Source organism: Protopterus annectens, chromosome 10.part0 (assembly GCF_019279795.1).
Source record: "Protopterus annectens isolate FY-2018-M chromosome 10.part0, PAN1.0, whole genome shotgun sequence".
In the NCBI taxonomy this organism is placed as follows: Eukaryota; Metazoa; Chordata; order Ceratodontiformes; family Protopteridae; genus Protopterus; species Protopterus annectens.
The window spans coordinates 1726829807-1726854437 of NC_056744.1; the positions used below are offsets into that span (position 1 = coordinate 1726829807).

The 24631-nt window shown below is 38.6% G+C and overlaps 1 protein-coding gene and 1 long non-coding RNA gene across 3 annotated transcripts in view; one reads left to right on the forward strand and one right to left on the reverse strand.

Annotated features, from left to right (window-relative positions):
• Positions 1-24631, reverse strand: part of LOC122813963 (zinc finger protein 665-like) — a 275262-nt gene that overhangs the window by 144247 nt on the left and 106384 nt on the right. The window contains exon 1 of one of the 2 annotated variants that reach the window (XM_044086515.1): positions 2866-3317. The exons of the other annotated variant lie outside the window; for it this stretch is intronic. Within the exon in view, the coding sequence (XP_043942450.1) occupies positions 2866-3036 (171 nt within the window). The 5' untranslated portion in view covers positions 3037-3317. Of the gene's footprint in view, positions 1-2865; positions 3318-24631 lie in introns of those variants that run through there. 2 annotated transcript variants of the gene reach the window in all.
• The window catches only part of LOC122813968, a 67173-nt gene that overhangs the window by 10210 nt on the left and 32332 nt on the right, over positions 1-24631 (forward strand). The gene's annotated exons all lie outside the window — the stretch shown is intronic.

Genomic DNA, 24631 nt, shown 5'->3' on the forward strand with positions numbered 1-24631 from the left:
AATTCAAAAATGAGCACTTTGCTGCTTTTGCTCAATCAGAAGAGAAGTTTCAGTCTTCAGGCTGCCCATCACTGACTTACAAAAGCCACAAGATACAAAATTAAAAATCCAATCAGCCTGCCTCAACCTCGTAAGCAAAGAACAAGATGAGAAGCGGGCATGATCTGAATTTTATACTAGCAGGCAAGAGTTCAGACTGGAGGAGTTGGTGTGTTACTGTAAATTCAGAGGGTAGGAAACAGAAGAGCACAGCATGGAATTAGGCTCTGTGCTTTGTGTGCCTTCCTCCCTGATTCACTTAATATTCAAAGGATGGACAGCAGATGTGCTGGAAGCTGTTGAAGGTTGGAGGAGTGGAGGGTGAGAGGGGCATTTAGGGATCTAAAAGGGGCATTTTTTTAAACTATTTGCTACCTCAACATAGTTCACTTGGAGGACATTTTAAGCTTAGCCAATTTCCCTTTTGGTGCTTGAATTAGCATTTCCTGATTGGTCTTCCCCATCTCATGGATGAAAATTGTGTATTAGCCAAAATGAGAATAACTGATCATACCATTGACAGTTTGAGGGGACCCATTTAAGGGATGCATCATTTAGGAGCTGCCTCTATCCATTAGTGGCACGAGGGACAATCCTGGGATGCATTTTCTATTACCCATCCTTAGATCCAAGTTGCATTTGAATATGGGCAGAGATGATCTTTCTTTTACTTGAATGGAGAGTCTGTTCTGGAACAGTGGTATCCTCTTTGATATATATCCAATTCTCCACATCATTCTGTTTAGATACCTGGACTGAGTACTTCTGATGCAATTTGACTTGCTGATGTTCAGTAGGTCCATCAGTATTGGATCAGAGTGTATACCAGCCCCAGGTCACCTCTTAGCACTCTGTAGGATACTGAGTATAGTGATAAGGCTTTGACATGGTCAATGAAAGACCTATTGTTTAGGTCTTGTATCTTTTTAGTAAGGTATTTCTATGGGCATTCCAGTTGTTGCATGTGTTTAGACAGATACATGTCAAAGTGGGCATTATACAAAATGATTGACCTAATGAGGGCTTCATAAAGAGGGACAATAACATCTCTAGATCTAGTCACAATCCATTTGTTCATAAGCCGTGCAATATAGAAAGATTATCTTACGACACTGGGCACAAGTTTTCAAACCATAAACTCCTTGCACACATTTTTAGGGCCACGCATACATGTATTTGATTCATCTTCCTGCTTGTGTTAAATTACATTCCTTGTATAATACAGCACCACTTATCAGAAATGTGTTTTAAATGTTTAGTTTTAAATATTATTTTAATAAGCAATGAAACAAAGTATGTATGAACCAATAATGACAAACCTGCCCACATCAGAAAATTTCAACTATAAAGGGCCACTCAGACTTCTGCCATTATAATCTACCAATATCACTCAATAAGCACAATCTCTGCAGAAACAAAAGTCATCCAAATAATTCCACATTAAAGAGTTCTGTAGCTAATGAAGAGGTTGCTACTGGCAAACAGCTTTACATTTCAATGTTTCATCTACATATTCAGTGCCTGCTACCCTTGAAGAATTAATTGCCTATATTATATTAAAAAACAGGTAAGCTGGTAATATTGCAATAGGGAATGACTGATAAACTGGCAACAACTTTATAGTTATTAGGAATCTCAATCAAAGGAGGATATACTCGGGAGTGTAGAACCCCTATCCCTCCTTAAAATGCACCAAATAATAAGCAATAAAATGGGCAGTGCAATATCAGCACCCCATCTACGTGGTGTGGGAGTGGAATCTACAGCCTTCTGCACCAAAGGCAATTATGCTGCTAACACTGCTTTCATATTCTGCAACACAAAAAGTGACTGCCACTTGATAAATAAAACAGTTACACACTGAAAACAGACAGCATGAGCAACAGTAAACTTTATTTTCTTGAAGCTCATAATTCCATGAAAATGTACTGACATACTCACAATTCCATCAGCAGTCTGGTAGTTGGTGTAGAGGATTCGGGGTCTTGTCTCTTGTAACCAAGTTACAGGGTCAAGCCTGATCAAATTAATTGTCTAACCTGCTCTCCCCCTAACTAGGACATTACACACCATACCTCCATACCTCTCAACGTCTTAGCATAAGAAATCTGGACAAAGCCTAAAATAATGGGGGGGGGGGAGGCAAAAACCCAAAAATAAGGACAGAATTTAAATACTGTTCTTATAGACTTAGAAAGTTGCTAGAATACCAGCAGTGGTCTTAGCATGCATTTTCTGAAAGAAATGAAGTCTGAAGCTCAAAAGTATGACATTATTTAGTACTTTCAATCCTTAGTGCTTTGTGAGAAAACCGAAAATGTTGTGGAATAGGTCAAAAATATCAGGCAAAAACCAGGATATTCTGAAAAATTCTGAATAGTTGACAGGTAGGCATACTTCTTAGTGCAAGAAATCTGGACAAACTCAGAAATAATGGGGATAGAATGGCCAAAATAGGGATGGATTTTAAATATTGCTCTTTTTAACTTAGACAGTTGTTAGAATAACAGGATGTGTGTTAGTATGCATTTTCTGAAGGATATGAAGTCTAAAACTTACATCTGCAATGGTAACAGCTACTATACTCAGACCAAGCATTTTTCTTCAGCACCTGAAAACACAATCTACAGAAGTTAATAGCCCACTCTCTAAACTCCAAGACCCTGTCTGAAAATACAGAACTTTATAGAAGCATTCACTACTCATTTACAAAAAAATAAATAAGTATGAAACATACACTTCTCAGCCTGAAAAACAGGAAGAAAGGTTACAATTCCAGCCCATGTCCCAATCAGTGAACCTGTTACATCATGAAGTGTCCCTTACCTTATACACACTGAGTGCCTCATGCAGGAAGAGAAAACTGTGTCTGGAATGTCTAGGAACACAAAGGACACAAATAAAGGCCTCATCCTCCTGGCAAAACAGCTCCAGTCTCTTTCTGTGCTCCCCACAGCACTGTTCTGTTCTCATATGTACACCATACAGCTTCTGCATCTCTTCTTTCTATTTATATTTGTCCGTTTTCTGTTTTATGTGCTCCAGCTTCAGACCCTGAGATCTTTAAAGTGCATGCATCAGCATTCAGTTTGCTCAGGTCTTTTTGCTGGGAATATCCTGTCTAAATTTAGAAAAAAAGGCTTTGTTGCATTACTTCAAACTCTGTCAGTGTAGGCCCTGTAGAACCGGTGTCCACAGCACAGAATCAGTATAGATGCAAGAGAATTGAATAACTGCAACATTGAAGGGACAATCCCAGTGTTGAAAATTTGGGTCTGCGTTTAAGCTGACAAAAACAACACCCACTTTAACTACGTCATATTTATTCCCACCCACGGTGTCAGCTTACTTGGAATATCCTGTAAATCAACTATCCAGTCTCCTTTTAGTTCCCAGTGGGAACTAAAGTCTGTTTTTGATTTCCTATGAGATTTGAAACAAAACATTGGGTTTTGCAGCAACTTGCACTTTATAAGCAAAAATACACGTGAAACTCTGATATCTGGTATAATTAATTTTTAATTTATTTAACAGGAAAAAATCAAATGTGTGAGAAGGGCATGGTAAATGTGAAAATCAAGACAGATAAGCAAAAATCTGGATAGCCTATAGGTATGCTTTTATCTGATAGTTATGCTTTTATTTAAAAGGAAAAACAGCTTTAATTAGTTGCTGTTACATAACCGTGAGTATTACGAGATCACCTTAACTTAACTTCTTTCACAGAAAAGACACTCTATTCTTCTTACTGTAAGAACAGCAGAACAAATCCCATCAACACATAACTTGGATATACTGGAACAATAAAAGCACATAAGATTTGCCCTCATGTGAGCCTTTGAAAAAAATGCATACACATTCATCAACAAGTGCACAAGTCAGTGTTCGTCTCTTAAGAGTCAGTTTGCATTTGATTCCATTCCAGGTGGCCCAGTATAAAAAAGCTTAGTATTGCTTTGGATAGTTCTTGTGGTAAGATGCAACAAGTTTTGCATTATAATGTAATTACATTATTCAGGGGACAAGTGACAGAGGGAATTGAAGATGAATGTTTTTATCTGTGTATCGAGTAATGTTATTATACACTATGCAAAACATTAGTGTGCTTTAGTGATACTACATAATGACTAATTCATTATAAAGATACAGTTTTTTTTATTCATTTGGCTGAACTAAGGACAGTCAGGCAACTATATAATGTGTTCATGTTTGGGATTTGGGAATAAATTTGGCATGTTAATTTATGAAGCTCTTGTGCAACAATTGTTGTGTGGCATATAAAAATATAGGCTGTGGGCTGGCACAGAAGTACTGTTGCTTGTATGTATAGAAAAGTTAAAACTATCCATACCTCGCAACTGTCCTTATTTTTGCAGAATGTCCTTAAATACTGAGTTTCAGACTTCATATTCTTCAGAAAATGCATGCTAATATAAAACCTGTTGTTCTAGCAACTTTATAAGTTTATAAGAGCAATAATTAAAATATGTCCCTGTTTTGGGGCCTTTGTCCCCCCCTTCCCCTATTATTTTTGACTTTGTCCAGATTTCTTGTGCTAAGAAGTTGAGAGGTATGAAACTATATGAAATCTTGACTTAAGGGTTTAGTACTGAGATACAGGCAAACCTGTATATAATGATTCATCCATAATGAAATGTTAGTTAACAGCAACTTCGCTTTGGAGGAGTTTTCATTAATACATGTGATGGACCACATGGGTCAGATTTCTGTGGTTAAGGTTGGCAGAGGCCTTGCAGTGCATGAGGGCATAAATCACAGTTCTGAGAGATGGCATTGTGTATATACGTTGGTGTTTCCCATTAGTGCAAGATGGAGGAGGTATATGGCTGCCTAGGGCACCTTTTCTGGGTGCGTCCTGTGTTACTTTAGTGCTTACACTCTGAATATGATCTATGACACCCTACACCTAACCATCAGTTCTAAATACAGGAACTCTGTACCCTTAATTACAGGTGTAATGAGACTATTCTACATGTATAAGGACACCCTACACCCAGCCATCAATTCTACATACATGGACCCTGTATCCATTAATTACAGGTGTAATGACACTATTCTACATCTGTAAGGACACCCTATACCCAGTCATCAGTTCTACATACAGGGACCCTCTATCCATTAATTACAGGTGTAATGACACTGTTCTACATGTATACAGACTCCCTACATTAAGCCATCAATTCTACATACATGGACCCTGATTCCATTAATTACAGGTGTAATGACACTATTGTTTACATATAAGGACACTCTACACCAGCCATCAGTTCTATGTACAGGGATCATGTATCCATTAATTACAGGTGTAATGACAGTATTCTACATGTATAAGGACACCCTATACCCAGCCATTTGTTCTACATACAGGGACCCTGTATACATTAATTACAGGTGTAATGACACTATTCCACATGGATAAGGGCATGCTGCACCCAGCCATCTGTTCTACATACAGGGACCCTCTATCCATTAATTACAAGTGTAATGACACTGTTCTACATGTATACAGACTGCATACATTAAGCCATCAATTCTACACACATGGACCCTGAATCCATTAATTACAGGTGTAATGACACTATTCTACATGTATAAGGTCACCCTACACCCACCATCAGTTCTACATACCGGGACCCTGTATCCATTAATTACATGTGTAATGATACCACTCTACATATATAAGGACTCCCTATACCCAGCCATCTGTTCTACATACAGGGACCCTGTATGCATTAATTACAGGTGTAATGACACTATTCCACATGGATAAGGGCATGCTACACCCAGCCATAAGCTCCACATTCAAGGACCCAGTATCCACTAGTTACACTTGTAATAACACTGTTCTACTTATATAAGAACACCCTACACCCAACCATCAGTTCTGCATTAAGGGACCCTGTATCCAATAAATTAGAGGTGTAATGACACTATTCCGCATGTATAAGGACACCCTACACCCAGCCATCAGTTCTACATACTGGGACCCTGTATCCATTAATTACATGTGTAATGACGCCACTCTACATGTATAAAGATACCCTAGACCTAACCATCAGTCCTACATACAGGGATGCTGTACCCTTAATTACAGGTGTAATGACACTATTCTACATGTATAAGGACACTGTACATCCAGCCATCAGTTCTACACATAGGGACCATGTATCCATTAATTACAGGTGTAATGACACTGTTTTACATGTATAAGGGCAGAGTCCACTGGACTATCAGTTCTACATACAGGGATCCTGTATTTGTTAATTACAGTTGTAATAACCCCATTCTACATGTGTAAAGAAACCCTGCATCAGTTCTACATACAGGGATCTGTATCCATTAATTATAGCTGTAATGACAGTATTCTATTTGTATAAGGACACCCTACAGCCAGACATCAGTTCTACATAGAGAGACCCTGTATCCATTAATTACAACTGTAATGACACTATTCTACATGTATAAGGACACCCTACACCCAGCCATCAGCGCTACATTAATGGACCATGTAGCCATTATTCACACATGTAATGACACTGTTCTACATATATAAGGACAGCCTACACCCAACCATCAGTTTTACATACAGGGACCCTGTGTCCATTAATTACAGGTGTAATGACACTATTCTACATGTATAAAACCACTGTACATCCAGCCATCAGTTCTACGATTACCCTGTCCTCTATCGGTCCGTCTTAAATTCAGTTTCCCTGTATTACTCTGGCATGTCCAAAGGTCAGTCAATGGTTTCCTCTCCAGTCCAGCTGGTGAATCTGGGAATTTTGAGGCAATGTTACAACTGTCTCATGTACACGGACAACCCTCTCCTCCTCCAAACAGGTTCAAATATATGTGAGAGATGCAACTATTTAGCCAAACTGGAGGCTGAGCTCTCTCATCTCAAAACTGGTGTAACCAGTCAGGAGGAGAAGGTAACCTCACACAACACAATTCCAGTATCACATAGTCCCACCACATCAGCGAACCAAACACATAAATACACAAAACATACTGGAGGCTCTAAATAAAAATCTACCTAAGCAACAGAGACCTCCAAAGCAGACATCCAAGCAAACGCTACCTCAAAACAAAACACGCACAACACATAACCCACAAAGTCAGTGTGCCAAGCAGCCACAGCCCTTAAGGCTGAATAACACACCTGATACTCTTGTAATAGGTGACTCTATTGTCAGACACACTGACGCCCCGCTCACCAGGCTGAATAAAGAGAAGGTCACGGTGAGCTGCCTGTCGGGTGCTAGGATCCGCCACATAATGCAAGCACTCAGGTCACTCCAAAGCAAATACAAATATGACTCAGTCATTGTACATGCTGGTGTGAATGACCTGAGACGTACCTCCCTGGACTACATGAAAAGAGACATAGAGGAGCTCTCTGATCATGTAGCCCAGGCTGGTATGACCCTGACCTTGAGCAGCATCTTACCCTCACCTAGAATGATGCCACAGTACAAAGACAAAATGATCGATTTTAACAATTGGCTAACATTTTGGTGTCATTTAAAGGGGATCCAGTGTCTGTCAGCCTGGGATGACATGCTCGACAAGCCACGTTGCTTCACTAGGGACGGCTTGCACCTGTCACCACTGGGCTTTCGGATATTGGCAAAGGCTCTTGCCACCCCCATAGTGCCTTTTTTAGGCAAGGCTCAAAAGTCAAACCCACCCCATAGACACACAAGGAACAAGAAACTAAGGGTAATGCTGCTAAACGCCAGAAGTCTTAACCTCAAGATGCACGCACTCGAAGCTCTCCTCAGTATGGAGAACATCGATATCTGTGCAGTGACAGAAACCTGGTTCAAGGTTCCAGAGAGCACCCCAGCACTACCAGGCTATACCTCATATCATGCTTTTCGGCCCCAAAACCCAGACCGAACCACAAAAGGAGGGGAGTTTCCATATTTATCAAGGATATCCACACCTCCAGGTTAGTGGCATTGCACGAAGTATCGGAGACCATCCATGTGCAACTAACAGTGGGCAAGACTGCTTTTCAGTTTATAGCATCCTACAGACCACCCTCTCAAAGTCAGGAATCCCACTCAGCTTTCCTGAAAACATTGGAGAACATGAAGATCTCTCCGAACACCATTATATTGGGCGACTTCAACTACCCAAACATTGACTGGGAGCACTACTCAAGCCCCAGCACCTTAGCCCAAAGGTTCCTGGAAATTATAAACTCAAATGCTATGGAACAACTAGTCACCACTCCCACAAGAGGGGACAACATACTAGACCTGATCATTACCAACATGGGGACTCTATGCTCCACACCAGAAGTATATCCCTCATTGGTAAGATCAGACCATAAATTAATTTCACTGGATGTCCACATCCCGACCCCACCCCCAACCCAGAAAACCACAGTGAAAAACTTCTCAAAAGCGAACTTCTCAATTCTCAAAACTGAAGTGGAATCCTTCAAGGCCCCAGGGCCAGTGGAAACTACGGCCCAAACTGCAGAATCCTATATAAACGCATTCTACGGACATCTCCAGGAATGCATGGATCATGCTATCCCAAACAAAACCAAGACCCAATCATCCAAAGGCAGGCGTCCAGTCTGGTGGACCCCTGCCATAAATAAACTGTACAACATAAGGAGGAAGCTACTATATGATAGAGCAAAATCCCTAATAGGGAAGGCATCTCTGATCAGTACTAGCAAAAAATTATGATCCCTCATAAAATCCTCCAAGGCCAGCTTCGAGAGAAAAATTGCACAGGACACCAAAGACAATCATAAGGCTTTTTTCAGTTATGTTAGAAACCTGGGATGCAATTCCCAGACTTGTTCTGAGTTGATTCTAAATGACAAAAAATACACTGAACCCACAGACATCGCCAATATCCTGGCAGACAGGTTCAGTGCAAACTTCTCCCCCCCAAAAGAGCAAGTATCTATCCCGGCAGAGGGCTGCCTCCCAAACATCTCTGATGCTCAGGTGAAGGCTGCCCTCTCCAAAGCAAAAAACACTGCTTCCATGGGACCAGATGGCGTCCCAGGTTGCATCCTACATGAACTCCAAGAGGAACTAATCCCTCAAATAAAACAGCTATACAATCTCAGCCTCACTACAGGATATGTGCACACAGAATGGCGTACAGCAACAGTGGTCCCACTCCACAAAGGTGGAGCCTCTACGGATCCTGGAAACTATCGCCCCATAAGCCTGACTAGCTTAGTCTGCAAGACTATGGAGAGGATCATCATGGAGCTCATAAACAATTTTTTTATACAAACGTTATTGTGTTTTCCTTTTGTGGACAGTGACAATAAGTTTAGAATTAGTTTTGTTGAGGGGTGCTGTATGTGAAAGTGATTATAGCCATGTTTTATTGCTCATATACTAGGTAGGTTTTTCTGCTGGCTCAATTAAAACAACAGTCCACTTCACACAAAAATATGGCTCCAGTGAGACATTCTGGTACACGCTTGCAAGCCTACTGTAGGATGCTATAGGTTAGTTGTACGTTTCTATGTATGAGATTATTTAAATTCTCTTTCATTATTTATGTCAAATCTTGAATTTGGAGTATATGTTTTAGGAAAAAAATAAGTATGACTGATGCATTCAGTGCTTTGTTGTGGCGTGATTTGTGCATAACTAGTAGATTCATAGGTTTATACTAGACTAATGACCACCAGACTCTTTACAAGTCCTAAATCATGTATAACTTTTAAATATTACCCTAATTTACATTAGTAGGAGGACAAATGGAGTGCCTTCTGTGTGGAGTCTGCATGTCCTCCCTGCAGTTGCGTGTTTCCTCTGGGTGCTCCAATTTTCTCCCACATCCCAAAGACATGCTGTAGGTGGATTGGGCATTCTAAATTGGCCATAGGAGTGAATGTGTGTGTGTGTGTGTGTGTGTGTGGGGGGCCTTCAGTGGAAAGTGGGCTGCCGGACTGGCAACTCGACACTGTAAAACTCCACTGCCACTCATTCTGCGGACTGTTGTTCTGCTGTGGTGACCCCTAACAGGGAAAAGCTGAAAAAAGGAGGAGAAGCGGAGTTTCATCAACGTGGATTTCCTAAAGACTAAGAAAGTATGAAACTCTAATGTCTGACATTACAGACTGAAGTATGAAACTCTAATGTCTGACATTATGTAATGCCTGCAGTCTCCAGTGATTTACCAGAAAATCAAAACATGGTGAAATTTTACTTTACTGGCTCACCTGGAGTTTCGCGCAGGAGTGGGCATGGCACGGATGATTGACGACTGAACCTGATTATGAAATGAGGCATGCTTGACATGCCATTCATATTAGCCGGTGCAAGCAATACAAACCAATGTCATGGTAAACACAAGCACTTTTTGACCACTTAATGTAACTCTGGATACCCAGTAAATTGCACTTTTTTTACAAACACGACCCCGTAATGTAACTGTATGCATACAATACAAGCTAATGTAATTTTAAACACAAACACTTTTTTTACAAACACAACCCATTCATTTAAGTCTGGATACCTAGTATCATTCATAGAATACAAATGAATGTAATATTAGTCACAAGCACTTTTTTACAAACACAACCCATTAATTTAAGTCTGGATACCCAGTAAACTATGCTATACATACAATACAAACTAATGTAATATTAAACAGAAACACTTTTTTTACAAACAGGACCCATTAATGGAAAACTGTTATGCCATGCATAGAATACGAAGTAATGGAATATTAAACACAAACATGCATACAAAACAAAACATATCACAACCCATTAATCTAACTCCAGATACCCAGTAAAAGCCATAATCACCTCACAATGCCACCTTTATATACACACAAAGAAAACACGTTAACATTTACCACCTCACAATTCCCAGGCCTTAAAAAGCATGCATTAATAAAAACATGTAAAGAGCCATGATCACCTCGCCTTTAGAAACACAATAAAAGCAGGTTTAATTTAAGTGCAACTCATTAGAAACACGTGTAAGTTGCAGATTTTAAGTTCAGTTCATTTAGCACCTCATACTTAAGTACTTTGCTGTATAAAATGGCATGCTATCCCTCTAGTTGTCATACTTCTAGTCTACTGCTGTCCGGGAGAATCTGTCCAAAATGTCCAAATACAATGAAAGGTTCATGCAGGAAATCACCTCTTCAATGTGGAATGTGATTCCCTTCTTGCAGTCCTTTAGTATCCTGCCAGAGGAGAGAACCTGCCACGGGTGTGGGTGCAAGGCTGCACTTGTACATGAGAAATCAACCTTTGTTTGGAGGTGTAGAGCCAAGTACTGCAGGCGTAGAAGAGGGATGCTAACAAGAACCTTTTTCCATAAAAGTCATTTGCCTCTGCCAACCCTCCTGAAAATAGTCTACTGCTGGCTTCAGACGTTACCTGTTTCAACAGCTGCTGACCACCTAGGTGTCACAGGGAAATCTATGGTGGACTGGTATCAGTTTTTACATGATGTCTGCTCATGGAAACTTCTCCAGGACCCCATGCTTCTGGGGGGTCCTGGAAAGGAAGTCCAAATAGATGAGTGCCTGTTGGTACGTGCAAAGTACAACCGGGGCAGAAAACTGGCCAAGCAGAACAGATGGGTGTTTGGCATCTTTGACTGTTAAAAAATGGGTTACCTAACATTTGTGGACAGGAGAGATGCTCGCACCTTACTGCCCATAATACAGAAACATGTGTTGCCCGGGAGTATTATTGTTTCTGATTAGTGGGCTGCATACCAGGGAATAGAAGTCATACCTGGTATGCATTACAGGCACCTGTCCGTAAATCATTAAGAACATTTTGTGAAGCTAGTGACCAGTGCCCACACTAATGCCATGGAGGGCATGTGAGCCAACTGTAAGTGTTACTTTAAGGCCATGAATGGCACCCAGCCACACATGGTGCCCAGCTACTTGACCGAGTTTATGTGGAGGAGCAGATACGGAAAGGACTTTGACGAATTATTTGTGAACTTAATGCATCACATACGCAAATTCCAGGAAGCTGATCATCCAAAAGGTCCTGCCAGTGAATCTTGTTGATTTCTGATATTGTGTGGATATTTCTTTGTTAGATGGTGGTGGTCATAATAAAGAAACATTTCTTGGTCAATAATTATTTCTGCATCCATGCCTCATTGCTTTTATATTATATTTTATAATATGTGCAAATGTAAAAGTATAACGTGTTTCCTGCGAACATGTTCTTTGTTCTGATAGTGTTATTATAATAAATTATAATCCTTTATTATTGTTAGTATTGTTGCCTGACAGTCCGGTCGAATATTCAATGAATCGTAACTCTGAAGACAATGTGAGCGGGGTTTGGTCAGTGCTTGCTACTGCGCATCTGGTGAGCCATTAAAGTAAAATATCGCCCAAAACATTTTGTAATGAGAAGGGTAATAACATGAGGCAAAATCAGGGATAGTGGAGCGGTATGAAGTAGTTAATGACCAGTAATATTGCTTTCATATTTTTTCAGTCTGATGATTTTTCTTGTGGTGTGGGTGGCCAGTTATTTCTACAGATTTCCTTGTCTGGATGTAATTTTTTTGCTTGGTTTTTGGCTGGTTAGTTGTTGAAATCTTAATTTGTATATCAGATTGTATTGTATTATATTAGTGGGTGTAGGCAGGGGAAACATTTGTAAGGACAAGATCAAACTTGATATTTGTTTACTAAAGTTTGACTACCAGGAAGGTCTAACTGGGTAGGTGTCCATGTTCATCTAGATAAAGTTAGGAAGTGAGTGAAAAGGGCAAGTAAGGAGGTGTAAGGTATGTTTAGGAATTTGTTCATATTTAGGAATGTCATTATCCTGAGGTTGTGCAAAAATCAAGACAGAAGACAGATTTTGGCTAAGAACTATTTCTGAATGGTTTTGAAGGACTGAAGGGAGGGTATTGATCTGATGGTAAGGAGTCCCAGGCCTAAGCAACGTGGTATAAATATAGTTCATGCCCTGCAGATTTGATAGGGTTGTGGACAGAAAGGATTTCTTCACTGAATCATAATGATGGAGTACGAACATAGTTGTACAGAACGGTATTTAGTGCTAGACAAGCAGATGATTGCTGGCTAATGTTGTAGGTGGGAAGAAGCTCTGTATATGTTAGTTGATGGGTTATTTATAACCAATTTAAGCTTTCAGTGCTATACAGTAATAGGTTCTGAAAGGGGCATTTGCTGCAAATTTAGCCACTTTATTATAGCATAGCTCAAATTTTACATTTTATGCTGCCTGGAATTTAGTAAGAATGGGTGCTCCATATACTAGTGAGGGGAGGTGCTAAGTAGTGGAGAGTGTAGCTTTAGTTGTGTTGGTGAGAAAGTTTTTGAATCTCTAAAGCATTGCAAATTTTTGTTGATTTTTTTTTATGCATTTTTGTATGTGCATCTCAAATGTAAGATTATAGGTTCATTGGTAAGGTAAGTATTAGGGTAGCTGCTCTTGCAGGCCATTTTACCTAGCTAATTTCCCTTTTTGTGTTTGAAATAATCTATCCCACTTGGTTATAGACTGGCCTTACCCATGGTTGATAATTACACAGTAACCCTAATGAGAATAACTGGGATCATCCCATAGATAATTTGAGTGGGCTCATGGATAGGTAAAGTATTTAGGAGCTGCATCTGCCCATTAGTAGTGCATGGGGCAGTTCTGGGAAACATTTTCTGTTTCCCATCCATATATCTAAGTTGCACTTGAAATTGGACAGGCATGAGCTTTGTTTTATGTGGATGCAGCAATACCATCTGTGAAATATACCTGTCCCTCCAAACTGTTCTATTAATGTTGCAGAAGAGGTTTAGATGCCTAGGCAAAGTATTTCTGATATCATTTGACTTAGTGATGTGTAGTAAATCCATGAGTAATAGGTCAGAGGATGCCTTGTACACCAGACACAGGTCACATCTTTGGAATCTGTAGGATACCGAGTATAGTGACAGAGGCTGCAGTCAGTCCACGAAGGACGTGTTGTTTAGGCCTTGTATCCTTTTAGTAAGGTATCTTTGTGGGAGCTTCAGTTGTTGCACGTGTCTGGCCAGATACATGCCAGAGAGGGCATTATGTGCAATAAGTGGCCCAATGAAGGCTGGGTAAAGGGGATCCATGACCTCCCTAGATCTAGACACAATCTTTTTGTTTACAGTCTGTGCAATATAGAAGGACTTTCTTACAGCAACAGATGCACGTTGGTCAAAGGTTAAGTTACCGTCCACATAAGTTCCAAACCTTGAACAACTGTGTCACATCTTAGAGAGGCGTATTGTCAGTGTGGTAGTTCCCAGGTGTAGATGACTTTCCAAAAGATGCAGTAATGCATTTTTTAGTATTTACTTTTAGACCATGATTTTGACACCAGTTATTTATTTGAGACAAACCTCCCGGCAGGATGGCCATATCATTTGAGGAGTCCGTGACTTCTCCAAGATTGCAGTCATCTGCAAATTTAGAGGTCATCATCCACTTTTACCATTAATATTATTATTATTATTATTACTATTATTATTATTATTATTATTACTATTACTATTACTATTATTATTATTATTATTACTATTATTCAGTATTACCTACAATGATCCCATATCCTGCTTCATTATTCGCTATTAGAAGTGAGAGAATTTTGAATGTTGTTTTTCATGAGACAGCCCTGAAGGAAACAGTAGTATTTTTTTTTGGGGGGGGGGGGGTTGAGCATGAGTTGTGAGTTACAAAGCCATGTTTCAGTGTGTGTTACAATTTTCTGAGTATTTTTTTTGGAGATGTGCCAAGTTATCTGATACACAAATGAGTGTTGTGTCATCAGTGTATTGCATTAAGGAAGCCTGTTGTGTGGATCAGTGGAGAGTGCTGGTGTGTTAAAGAGGAGGAGACCAAGGATAGAGCCTTGTGGTACACTGGTGATGACTGGGAGGTATGGAGAGAGGGCGGAGTGCCATTTTACTGACTGATACCTGTTGGACAAGTAGCTTTTGAATCATAGAAGGGTGCTCTGCGATAGACTTAATGTGGATATTTGAAGTAGAATTTTGGTGTGACAAATTGTGGTGAAAGCTTTAGACAAGTATAGAAATAAAGGGAGACTAGTTTGTCATTAGCTCTTTCTTTATTAACAGTATCTATACAGTTTAGAAGTGCAGTGTTAGTTCTATGGGAGGTGTGGTGTACACAGTTTGATTCTGAATTTGGGGAAATTGGCCTACTATTCTCCCATGAACCTAAGATCACTTTAGGTCTAAAGTTAGTAATGTCTGTTGAATTTTCTAATTTGTGTAGATAGATAATGTGTGATTATTTTCAAAGAAAGGAAACATGGGATTCCTAGATTGAAATATTTATGAGGACTGAGGCAAAATAAGCAATGCTATTGGCTGCTATTTTAAGGTATTGACTTGGAAGGTCATCATTTGAAGTTGCGTATGGTTTGAGTTGTTTTACATGGAATGAGGGAACTGGTTTGAAAGTGAAAGTGGACGTGTGATATATGGCTGTTGTGCAGGGTTGGGATTAGATGTGGGAATCCTTGGTTAGGAATACTATACTATCTATAAAATAAGAGATGAATTCTATTGCAGGTTTGAGTGAAGAGTTTTTGGGAGAAGGATTAGGGTTGAATTTTTGACCAGTATGCCAGATCTCTGTAATTGGTTACTAGAATCATTATAGGGTTGTATAGTTAAAAGCTCTAGAGAGAAAGAAACTGTAAGATTGAGTAGCAAGTTTTTAGAGTATAATAATACGAATTAATATAATATATAGTAGATTTTAGAATATATGCATTTCTTTTTTAAGAAGTATAGAGTTATATTTTGTATATGTATTTGTATTTGGACTTTATTATGTTTTATAAAATATGTGCACATATATATATATGTGTGTGTGTGTGTGTGTGAAAAATATATATGCTATTAACTTATAATGATGGTAGAGATGGCACCCTATGGCTTTATAAGTAGTGGTGAATTTCCCATTGAAAATGTTTTTTATGGAAGTATTGCTTTAAAGAATTGTCTTAACCAATGGAATGATTTTAGGTCTTATTTAAGGAAGTGATGTATTATATGTGATGTCTGAAGAAGTTTAATATTGGATTAAATGAAAGCGCTAACCATTTTGGCTCGTATGCGTTCTTTGTAACTTGGTGCACTGTGTTGGATGCATTTATTCAGCTGCTAAGAGTCTGGCCTACAGTGTTTGGTGTATTTCATCAGTCTGTTTTTGTTTTTCATTATTTCATCAATTTATGGCATCAGGTAGTGTATCGGACACTTCTTTGGCAGCAGTATCTCAAGGACAAAATGATTTGGGTAAGAGTATCGGAAATCTGACAGCTTTGGTGCTGCAGCTTACCCAACGAATAGATGTGCTATATGAAACTGTGGGTTTACCCGTTCAAGCACAAGCGGCCGATGCAAACGTCCCACTAGAGGGAGCTGCAGGAACGGCTTCAGGAACTAATTTTAACCATACACCACTTTGTTTAGCCTCACGAGGACAAGGACCATCTCTGCTTGTAAATCGGAACATCCAGAATGAACCACAGCCTCAAAATTCGGTGTCAGCAAGGTGTTCAAATGGAAGAGAAGGAGCTGTACATCATACTAATGGAACTGTACCTATACATAACGAATGCCTCGAAGCCCAGTTTTCATTCTCGTTAAAACACAGTAAACCTTGGAGGGGAAGTTAAATGATTTTGATACACAGTTGCTTAAATGTAAAAAATTACAGCTAAAAAATGCATATTTTAAAGAATGCATTAAATGGAACATTCTACCAAAGGGTCTACGCATATGGAAGTATCCGACAGGTTTAATCACTAACTCAACCTTGCACATCCATCTTTTAAAACTGTTTGACAATTTTGAGTTTTAATTCTTAGAGCTGTTAAACATAATGAAAAAGAGATAGAACGTATTAGTAATGATTTAGTAGCATTGGACAGAGTTGTTATGGAAGAGGATGCATATGAACAATTTAAAATGGAGCATCTAAGAATATATAACAGCACTGGGAGACATATTGAGAATTTAAAAGTAAAGAAAAGTCATAAAATTAATAGAGACCTCAATGAGTATGCTAATGGCCTAGCGTATCCTAGACCATCAGGGCCTCAGCATACAAAGAAACAGAATAAAGGCATTAACAACAACTGGCGTAAGGCTCGTGATAATAATAACTTTTATACAAATCAAGAAATGGAGGGGCATCAGCCTCAAGCAGTGGCTGACTATAATTCTGAATATCCACAGCTGAGACGATCTGAAAGAATCAGAAATAAATCTAATTGTTATAATCAGCCTGTATCATCAACAAACTTTCATGATGTGGGTTTTCAAGGAGCCAGAGTGAAACAGAAATATTGGAAACATTAAGCAGTGTTTCAGAGCTGGGATGTGATTCAGTTGATTCCACATATGTATGTGAAACAGCATTATGTGTGTTTAATGAGGACAGAGTTGTGGACACATGTCTTTCTATCACCAAAAATGAACATGGTGATTTTAGTGTATATAATTATTCTGATATGAATATTAATTCAGATACAGTTAACTTGCTGGCAAAAGGAATGACATTTGTACCAACAAAATGTTTTAATTACACTAATACTATGACTGACTTGTAATTATATTTAAGAAAGCTTAATTTCTCATTGTTGCATCAAAGAGAAGTGTTTAATAACAATCAAGGTAAAAGGTATAGTATTAGCTCTACATTCAACCCCCTCCATCCCAAACTTTATATGTATGAAAAATGTGTGAAATCTTTATACACACACAGAGAGTTGGAATAAATACAAATTTAAATATTCAGAAAGTATATCTCTTGAAGGAGATACAAAATGCTAACATAAAAGAGTTATGAAACCTGATGGGGGACTGTAATAATGAGTATAGATAAATATATGGATATGATGATGAATTTATTATGTACAGACACATATGAAGAAGTGCATTTGAATCAGTTGAATGGGGCATATAAGAATATTCAAGCCCAATTGAGTGACATTTTTTGGAACAAAGAATAGACATTTCACTGTATAATTATTTAAATGTGACATCTCCCAGAGTGCCAGTTTTCTTTGGAAATCCAGAAATTCATAAAATATTAATAACCCCCCCGATGAGACCATTAGAAGATGGGAGAGGATCTATAACTTCAGCCTGTGCCCAATATGTAGATCATGAACTGAAAAAAGTTTACAGAAAGAAAGCCAAATCCGTAAAGATTCATGGACATTCTTAGTCAATATAAATGAAGTTCAATTAGACCAAGATGACATCTTAGTGACCATAGATGTCAATGATTTATATACGGTAATACCTAAGGAAGAAGGGCTAGAATGGACGAATTAAATATTGTTGCAACATAAAGTACCGCATGAAATAGCTACACTTATTTTGGAATGTCTTGATTTGGTACTTAGCAACAATTTTATTAGTTTTGAATATAAATATTTTCTGCAGGAAAAAGGTATAGCCATGGGCTTGCCTTGTGGAGGAGCGTATGCTAATACCGTAATGGCTTATTGGGAGAGGAATTTTGTGTTTAATACTAAGTATAGCATCTATTTTAAAACCTACCAAAGGTTTCAATATGATATAGGTATAATATGGAATGGACCTATGAGTGTACTGGAAGTATTTTTATCATATATAAATACTACGACCACATTTTTAAAATCTACATGGAAAATTGATACTAAATACATGGATTATTTAGATGTACATTTATTTAAAGATTATACATGTAATAAATATGCTGCTACTATGTACAGTAAGGAAATATATTCTAATTTGTTCCTGCATTTTAGCAGTTCACATCCATATCATCAGAAATAAATCCGTAGTTAAAGCTCAGTTAGTAAGGACGGCTCGGATGGTCTCTAAAATGGAGGATTTTATCCAGGAATGTAACACATTACATTTCATGTTCATCCAATTAGCTTATCCAGCAGATTTACTAGATGAGTTAATCCAAGAAGTGAAAACAAAATGAATGTGAGGCTTTTTTAAACCCATTTTAGGTGGTCACAATCAATTAATTAACCAAGTAAGAGAAGAAGAATCTTTTCTTTCTCTTATGCAAGAAAGAAATGAAATGAATTGATGGTGTTAAAGAACAGATAGATTACACAAAAGCTTTTATCGCTTTCAGTGTTGATCATAAGTCCCTAATTTCCATATTTCAGAAAAACTGGACCATCTTGTTAGATGACCCTTATGTTAGGCAACATGTGGGTGACAAACCAGTCATTGTATATAAAAAAGGCTTTAGCTTTAAAGATTTATTGAAGAAAGGACAAGCTATTTCCTATAATAATAAATGTGAAATGTTTAAATGCGGTGCATGTACATTGTGCAATAAAATAATAGAAACAGATAATTTCACTATAAGAATTTATAAGTATGATTTAAAAGGAAAATATAATTGTAACTCCAAAGCAGTTGTCTGTCTGGCACACTGTAATTCATGCACCACATTTTATATAGGAAAAACAGAGAGAAAGATTAGCCAAAGAATTTATGAGCACGAGTATGCCATAACAAAATATAATATAAACCATGCCTTATCTAAACATCTCATAGACTTCCCAAGTCACAAGTTTTATTTTATTATCATCGACCATGTAGTCATAAATGACAAAAAGCCATGGGGGATTCAATTAGAATTAAAAGAATTAAAATGGCAGCTTCAGTTGCAAGCAGACTCATGGCCAGGTATAAATGAATGTACCTCAATCTCAGCGTGTTAAAGTTAAAAGCTCTAGAGAGAAAGAAACTATAAGACCGAGTAGCAAGGCTTTAGAGTATAATAATATGAATTAATATAATATATAGTAGATTTTAGAATATATGCATTTCTTTTTTTAAGAAGTATGGAGTTATATTTTGTATATGTATTTGTATCTGGACTTTATTATGTTTTATTAAAGATGTGCATATATATGAAACATATATATGCTATTAACTTATAATGATGGTAGAGATGGCACCCTATGGTTTTATAAGTAGTGGTGAATTTCCCATTGAAAATGTTTTTTATGGAAGTATTGCTTTAAAGAATTGTCTTACCCAATGGAATGATTTTAGGTCTTATTTAAGGAAGTGATATGTAATGTCTGAAGAAGTTTAATATTAGATTAAGCTAAAGCATTAACCATTTTGGCTCTTATGAGTTCTTTGTAACTTGGTGCACTGTGTTGGATGCATTTATTCATCTGCTGAGAGTCTGGCCTACAATATTTGGTGTAGTTCATCTTTATAGGGTTGTGTTAGCTATTGTTCAGAGTATTGTTCTGGTATAGGTTTTTGCTTTCATTTATTTGCTTTTTAATACAGATGAGGAGCATTCTGAAGTTTGAGATATTGTGATGGTTTGTATTTCTACCACTCTTTCCACACTTTTTCTTTATCCTGCATTAGCATTCTACTCTTTTTGGATAGGCAAATTGCATTCTTTGCTTTTAGTGTATTCCTTCCTGGAGTTCTAAGGCTATTTAGATAAAGTTGCATTGAATTAATTTAAAGCATTTGTGTAAGGGTAGGATTTTTTGGATATTGCAGTTAAAAGATAATAGGGTAGTAATGTGTATGTTTGGGTTAAACTTGGACAGGTTGCATGTTGTTTTATAAACATGTCATTTAAGTGGATGCATTGGATATATGGTTTAATTTCTCCAAATCTTTTTGGTTTCTAATACTGTTATGGGAACTACTGTAACTGGTGTTCCTGTACCCACTTTTTTGGACTGTTGGTTATGGCTGATCCAATCTGATGCATACTTCATCATTCTCTGTAATACTTTGTGATTCATGTTCCCAAAGCTTCTCACCTACTTCTGTATTGGGATGTTCACACAATCCTCAATGGAACAGTCCTGCTACACTATTGTGTCTTTCAGTGTATAGGCCCTCTGCCATAATAAGTGTATCACACCTAGCAACAAGGTATGCGACTCCTTCTAGTTCTACATTTGTCTGCTTCTCCCACATGTTCAATGGACTTTGTAAACTAATGTATATGTAGTTCACTATCCTGGGCTGCTATTATTAACCGATCATCCTCTGGTTCATAGGATCAAAGGATCATAGGAAGTTACTAGGCTATTGGCCCTGAGGCCCTTATAAGCCTAGCCAAGTGTTTAGCCCATGTTTAGACAAGTCAGCAACCAAAGGCCCTGTCCAGCAGGGACACAGATGGAATCTTGGGGTGTATTTTCTGTTTCCCATCAAAATTATCCAGGTTGTGCTTAAGAAGGGATAGTGAGATACTCAGCTTGATGTGGAGAGGGAGTCTCTTTCACAGATGGGGGAGTCTCTGGGACACAAATCTGTCCCACCAACAAGTCCTATTGATGTCACAGACCAGGTTGAGGTCACGTGTGCGGGTTACCCAAGTGGAGCTTGACTTGCGGATATGCAGCAGTCCCGTCAAGGCGGGGTCTGAGATTACTTTGTATGCCAGACAGAGGTCACCTCTGAGGAGTGTGTATGAAACTGAGTAGAGGGACAGGGTTTTTAGCCTATCTGTGTAGGGTAGATGCTTGAGGCCCTGGATTCTTCTGGTGAGGAACCTCTGTGGTCTCTCCAGCTGCTGCATGTGTTTTGCAAGGAACATGCCGAAGGGGGCATTGTACCCAATAATTGGCCTTATAAAGGAAGGATACAGGGATGTTATGACCCCCTTGTCCCTGGATGAGCTACCCTTACTTATGAGGTGCACCATATAGAAAGCTTTCTGTACAATGGAAGCAACATGGTGGTCAAAAGTCAGGTTGCTATCAACCTGGGTGCCCAAATCCCTTATGACTGATTGTATGCTTAGAACGTTGTTATTAATGTGACAATATGTGGGGATATCACTCTTCCCAAAGGGGATGATGATGAATTTTTTGGCATTCAGCTTGAGGCCATGTTTCTAGCACTAGTCATTTGTTTGTGTGTGACCCTCTCAGTGGGTGTCCACATCACTTGAGAAATTGATGACCACACCCAGCTTGCAGTCATCTGCAAACTTGGTCAGCCATAGCCCACTGGTTTTGGACTGCACCTCAGAGAAGTATATACTGAATAACAGAGGCCCCAAGACTGATCCCTGGGGTACTCTGCTCATTCTGGGTCTACTGTACTGCTTGAGGTGGTTTCCCCTATTTTGATTAGGTGGGTTCTATCAGTGAACCAGTTTTCTACCCATCTGATAACATATGGATTGATACCTAGTTGAGAGGGTTTGTCTACTATTCCCAAGTGGGGAATGGTGTAGAAGTACTTTGGTGTAGATTTGGACATTGGTGCCAGTTCCAACAGAGGGGGAGGGGGCTGTGAATTTGTTTATACCATCCCTGAGGAGGTTGTAATCAGCTTTGAGAAGTTTTTTTGTTTGATCCTAGGTAGAGGGGGGGGGGGTCAGGGTAGATGCTGACTTCGAAAGTGACGCTTTATGGTTGGCGCTTACCAGGGAGGATGATACTGTAGGGGTGCTGCAGTGGTTACTCATGCTGGTTAATACCAAATCCAAGATATTATTACCTCTTGTGGGGGTATCATCTAGCTTCTCCAAGGCATTTCCACTGATAAAATCAAAGAATCTCTGGGCATTTGCATTCTGGCATAAACAGTTTTTCCAGTCTATGGTTGAGTGGTTAAAGTCACCCAGGATCAGGGTAGAGGGTTGAATACTGATATTCAAAGAGGTCCAGATAGGTGGAGTGGGCATCCTAAGTCAAATTCGGGGCCTGTAGCTAGCTATGATTTGAGTAGGGGTCTTGTCAATGGTTATCTGCACCTGGAGTGTCTCCTGTGCGTCATACTCTTTGACCAGCCTGGAGGTGTGTGAGTCTTTAATATTCATTGAAACTTCATCTCCTTTGGCATTGATGCCCACAGTTTGGGGTCTGAATGTATGATAGGATGAGTAACTAGGTAAGGCTGAGGTGCTCTCCACACATCCTCTTTATCCATTCCTGTGTCAAATCCTTATCACCATGAGGTTGTTCTAGAAGATCTCTATACGTCTTACTGTATTTATGGGTTTTTCCACATTTTTTTTCTTCTCATCTGTTCCTTCTCCTTACATTATTTCTTTTGTTTGTTTGCACATTCATTTACTGTATGATTTTTGTCGACTTCTGGTTTGATTTCCATTCCTGCTTGCCAGTTGAATCCTTCTGCTAAACTAAGCAGTGTTCATCTTAGACTTCATCTCATCATGTTTTAAAACTTTCAAGATTGCCTAATTCAGAGCATGAAATATATAATCTTGATATACAATGATATTTATCTTTCATTTGGTAAGCATGAAGCATTGTTATTATTTTACTGTCTCACTGATCCAGTACCTTTTGGGAACAGCTAATCACACCAGAACTTAATACAGGATGGGTAAATCAGTTTATAGCTTGAACTTTATTCCTAGATGTCAAAGTTGTTAGCTTTTCTTTCTTTTTTTTATTTTTATTTTTTTTACAAGAAACATCATTATTAACTTATCACTTATGACATAGACAATCATACATTTAAATAAATAAAAACAAATCACATTGACATATTTTTAGTTGCAAACATACATCACTTATCCAGTCATTGTCAGTGAAACATTACATAGCTCATTCAAATCCTGCCTTCTTTTAAACTTCATTCCTCTTCCAAAACATTATTCAACATGAATTGGTCCACAATTCTTATTTTTAAGTCTGCCATCTCATTGCACTCCTAAAAATATATATTCCCAATTACCTATTTCTTCACCCTCCCACCAGTAGCATTTGATATCTACCTGTCTCCAAAAATAGGGCTTTCTTTGGCTCAGACGTGCTCCTACATATCCCTCTTTGAGGGCCTCCTGAGAGTTACATTGCTGGGTGTTCTGACCCATCAGCCTTTTATGGTAAAGCTGGATCTAAAAGATGCCTATCATCACGTATTGTTGGCAAGCATTCATAATAGTAGTAATTCATAATAGTAGTAAAACCTGCTATGATATTACTGTAGTCCAAGATAATGCCATTGTGTATTGTGGCCATTTCTCTTCCCTTTGTTCATAGCAGAAGAAGTAGTTCACCATCTAAGTCTGGTGTAGTGGGTGTTCCAGCTGCTTGAATGTCAGAAACATGCAGACAGGCACTCAAATGGCTGTAAACCCATCTGATCATCTGCTCATGCTCAAAACTAGGGTTACCACCTGTCCCACTTTGCGAGGGACAGTCCCTCTTTGGGCAGTTGTGTCCTGACCAAAAATATTAAAAATGGCAAATGTTGTGAGATTGTAGGACATAATTATGTCCCATATTTTATGTAATAGTTGCATAAAATAGTTATTTCTGTATGTAAAATACCTACAAGAAACAGAATAAGCAACTAAACTGCTACAGGAATAAGCTTTTATTTAGGCAAAAAAGTAAAGTTCTATCCTTTGTACTGACCGTGGGTATGTGTCGGCCTGTAAAATCTGATGTGTGTCCCAAAAATGTCCCACTTTGTCCATTTGAAAAGGTGGCAACCCTACTCAGAACTGAATGTGAGTTCAACAACACAACTGCTACACCATCTGCTCATTTCA